The following is a 4,067-nucleotide window of genomic DNA, read 5'->3' as shown; positions in this document are numbered from 1 at the left end:
CTCTCAAGACTTGAACTCTCAATCAACGCAACCTCCAGTCAATAACACACAACAAGCACATGACCTCACTAAGCAACAAAGTGAGCAGGAAACGTGACGGGATTCTCCACCTTTCCCATTCAGTCTGAAAAAGAAAGACAATAGTAAGCAATTTCAGAGGTTCCTGGACGTTCTTCGACAGCTACATATTAATATTCCCTTAAAAGAAGCATTAAACAGATGCTGAGTTATGTGAAATTCCACAAGGATATTCTCGCCAACAAGAGAAAGATTGGAGAAAATGAAACAGTTGCACTAACATATGAGTGTAGTGCCTTGTTTCAAAACAATCTCCCTGCTAAAATAAAGGATCTTGGGACTTTTACATTACCTTGCACCATAGGAGGGAAGATGGTTAGAAACGCGCTGTGTGATTTGGGGGCGAGCATAAATTTGATGCCCTTTTCAATCTTTAAGAAGCTGGACATCGGCGAAGCCAGGCCAACCACGATTACTTTACAATTAGTCGATAGGTCAATAAAGCTTCCAGAGGGCAAGAAGAAGATGTTCTCGTGCAAGTAGACAAGTTTATCTTCCCTGCAGATTTTGTTATATTGGATTATGAGGCAGATAGAGAAATTCCTATCATCCTGGGATGCCCATTTCTCGCCACAGGGCGAGCGTTGATCGATGTGCAGAAAGGAGAGTTGACCATCGGGGTCGATGATCAAGAGGTAAAGTTCAACGTTCTCAATGCGTTGAAGTATCCAGGAGATATAGAAAACTGCCAATACATCAAAGAACTGTAGGGAGAATAGCTGCATGAACCCCTGAAGGAAATGAAAGAGGAAGATTTTGAAGACGACGCAATATTGGAAGAAGATGGCACCGCAATTCATGTTGAATCTACTTTCGAATCACTCAAAGTATTTGAACGGACTTCGCAGCGTATTAAGCCATCTTTAGAAGAGCCACCTGTGTTAGAGTTAAATCCATTGCCAATGCATTTAAAGTATGCTTACTTAGGAAGTAACAACACATTACTAGTTATCATCTTTGCATCACTAAGTAAGGAGAAAGAAGATGCTCTCATACGGATAGTAAGAAACGACGCAAAAGCCTTAGGATGGACCTTAGCAGATATTCGAGGAATCAGTCCCTCATATTGCATGCATAAGATTCGTCTGGAGGAAGGAAAGAATGGATTAGTAGAAAGACAGCATCGCTTAAACTCGGCCATGAAGGAGGTTGTAAAGAAGGAAATAGTGAAGTGGCTGGACGCTGGTGTCATCTACCCAATATCTAATAGCAGCTGGGTGAGCTCAGTGCAATGTGTTCCAAAAAAAGGGGGGATGACAGTAATCACTAATGACAAGAATGAATCAGTACCCACAAGGACAACCACGGGGTGGAGAATCTGCATGGACTATCGCAAATTAAATTTAACCACTAAAAAGGACCATTTTCCACTACCGTTCATTGACCAGATGTTGGACAGACTTGCGGGGAACGAATTTTTCTGCTTTCTTGATGGCTATTCAGGATATAACTAAATAGAAATTGCGCCGGAGAACCAAGACAAGACAACCTTCACGTGCCCGTTTACGTTCGCATTCCGACGCATGCCATTTGGACTCTATAATGCACCAGACACTTTTCAACGATGCATGATGACAATCTTTTCAGATTACTTGGTGGAGTCAGTCGAGGTTTTCATGGATGATTTCTCAGTTTTAGGCAGTAAATATGACTCCTGTTTGACTAATCTTGAGAAAGTCTTGAAGAGATGCGTGGAAACAAATCTTGTTCTGAATTGGGAAAAATGCCACTTTATGGTAGAGGAAGGAATAGTTCTGGGTCACAAAATCTCCAAGTCAAGATTGGAAGTTGATCAAGCAAAAATCGACGCAATTTCCAAATTACCCCCACCGGTGAATGTAAAGACATTAAGAAGCTTTCTGGGTCACGCGGGATTTTATAGAAGATTTATTCGCAACTTCTCTCAGATCGCAAGACCCTTTAGTGCACTTCTTGAAGTTGACCGCGAGTATAATTTTGATGACACCTCCACTAAAGTATTTAACACATTAAAAGATGCACTTATCTCCACTCCGATTTTGGTTGCGCCAGATTGGACGCAACACTTTGCATTGATGTGTGACGCTAGCAGATATGCTGTGGGTGCAATTTTGAGTCAGTGCTGGGAAAAGGTATTGCATCCCATTTATTATGCGAGTAAAACACTGAACAACACATAGGAGAACTATACGACCACAGAGAAAGAAATGCTTGCAGTGGTATTTGCACTGGAGAAGTTTCGACAGTACCTGATCGGAACAAATGTGGTGGTGTATACGGATCACTCTGTGATTAAATATCTACTGACGAAGAAGGATACAAAACCAAGATTGATACGGTGGGTGTTGCTCCTGCAAGAGTTTGATCTGGAAATTAAAGATAAGAAGGGCACCGAGAACCAAGTCGCAGATCATTTGTCAAGACTAGAAAACTGTGAGGTTCAAGGGACAGAAAAATATATTGAGGAAAGATTCCCCGATGAGCTGTTGATGGCAGTAGGCGTTAATGTCCCCTGGTATGCAGACATAGTAAACTATATAGTTTGCGGTCAGTTATCGGATGATTATACCTACCAGTAGAAGAAGAAGCTAAGACATGCCGCAAAATTTTATTTTTGGGACGATTCATTCCTGTATCAACAAGGACCTGATCATATAATACGTCGATGTGTCTCTGAGCACGAAGCCAAGAGCATTTTTGGACTCTGTCATGAGTCCCCATATGGAGGAAATTTTGGGCGGCAAAGGACTGCAGCAAAAGTCTTACAGTGCGGCTACTTTTGACCAACTCTGTTCAAAGATGCCCATGCCATGTTATGCAATGCGATAGGTGCTAAAGGACAGGGAATATGTCCAAAAGAAATGAAATACCATTGACGTCAATCTTAGAAGTTGAATTATTTGATGTATGAGGAATTGACTTCATGGGCCCGTTTCCACCATCTGAAGGTCATCAATATACTTTGGTTACGGTTGATTATGTTTCGAAATGGGTTGAGGCCATCACATGTGCCAAGAACGACGCAGCCATTGTGGCGAAGTTTTTGAAGAAGAATATTTTTGCGCGTTATGGAACGCCACGTGCCTTAATTAGCGATGAGGGCTCTCATTTCATCAACCGCATAATTGCTAACCTACTCTAAATTCAACGTCAGCCATCGAGTGGCAACTGCTTGCCACCCACAGACTAATGGGCACGCAGAGATTTCTAACAGAGAGATCAAAACTATCTTGAAAAAGGTATTTAATACTACCAGGAGGGATTGGTCATCCAAGCTTGACGAAGCACTATGGGCTTATAGGATTGCCTACAAAACACCAATTGGCATGTCCCCGTACGCCCTAGTCTTTGGAAAAGCTTGTCATCTGCCGCTTGAGTTAGAACGCAAGGCAATGTGGGCATGCAAGAAGCTGAAGTTTGATTTAGCTAGTGTGGGGAAAGTCCGGAAGTTACAATTGAATCGGTTGATTGAATGGCGAAGGGATGCCTATGAAAATGCCAAGATATATAAGGAGAAAATGAAGAAATGGCATGATGAATGCATAAATGATTGAACATTCACTAAAGGTCAGTAGGTACTGCTATTCAATGCATGTCTGCAACTGTTCCCTGGGAAGCTGAAGTCTCGCTGGTCCGGGCCATTCCGGATCAAGACCATTTTTCCCCACGGCGCAGTGGAATTAACAACTTTAGATGGGAACAGCGCATTCAAAGTCAATGGTCAGCGGATCAAACCCTACTATGGAGGCGATTTCGATCGGTGCATGGACACCATTAATTTGGGCAAGTAGGATTAAAATGCTTGCAGGGAAAGAGATTGCGGTAACTCTGAGAACTTCTTTCAGTCGGCTTTCCCATCTATGTTTACTTGCTTTCTTTATAGCTTTCTTTTACCGTTTGTTTCATGTTGTGGTTGTTATTTAGTAGTATTAGTCTTTAATGCTCTAGAAGTTTCATGTCACATATGTTTCCTTACGTTACATGTAGTAACACTGGGCACATGTTTTTGT

The 4,067-nt window shown here is 42.0% G+C and overlaps 1 protein-coding gene across 1 annotated transcript; it reads left to right on the top strand.

Annotated features, from left to right (window-relative positions):
* Positions 1-219: 219 nt before the first annotated feature.
* LOC150038339 (uncharacterized) lies at positions 220-3,611 on the top strand. Its single transcript, XM_090312752.1, has 5 exons — positions 220-532; positions 583-713; positions 816-1,079; positions 2,238-2,572; positions 3,314-3,611. The coding sequence occupies exons 1-5, from the start codon at positions 220-222 to the stop codon at positions 3,609-3,611; spliced, it is 1,341 nt and encodes a 446-aa protein (XP_090168878.1).
* The last annotated feature ends 456 nt before the right edge of the window (positions 3,612-4,067 follow it).

This window comes from Benincasa hispida, chromosome 1 (genome assembly GCF_027475165.1).
Source record: "Benincasa hispida cultivar pf3 chromosome 1, pf3_genome.v1.1, whole genome shotgun sequence".
Taxonomy (NCBI): Eukaryota; Viridiplantae; Streptophyta; class Magnoliopsida; order Cucurbitales; family Cucurbitaceae; genus Benincasa; species Benincasa hispida.
The sequence above is the reverse complement of the archived record's forward strand: the minus strand, read 5'-3'. Positions and strand labels throughout refer to the sequence as shown.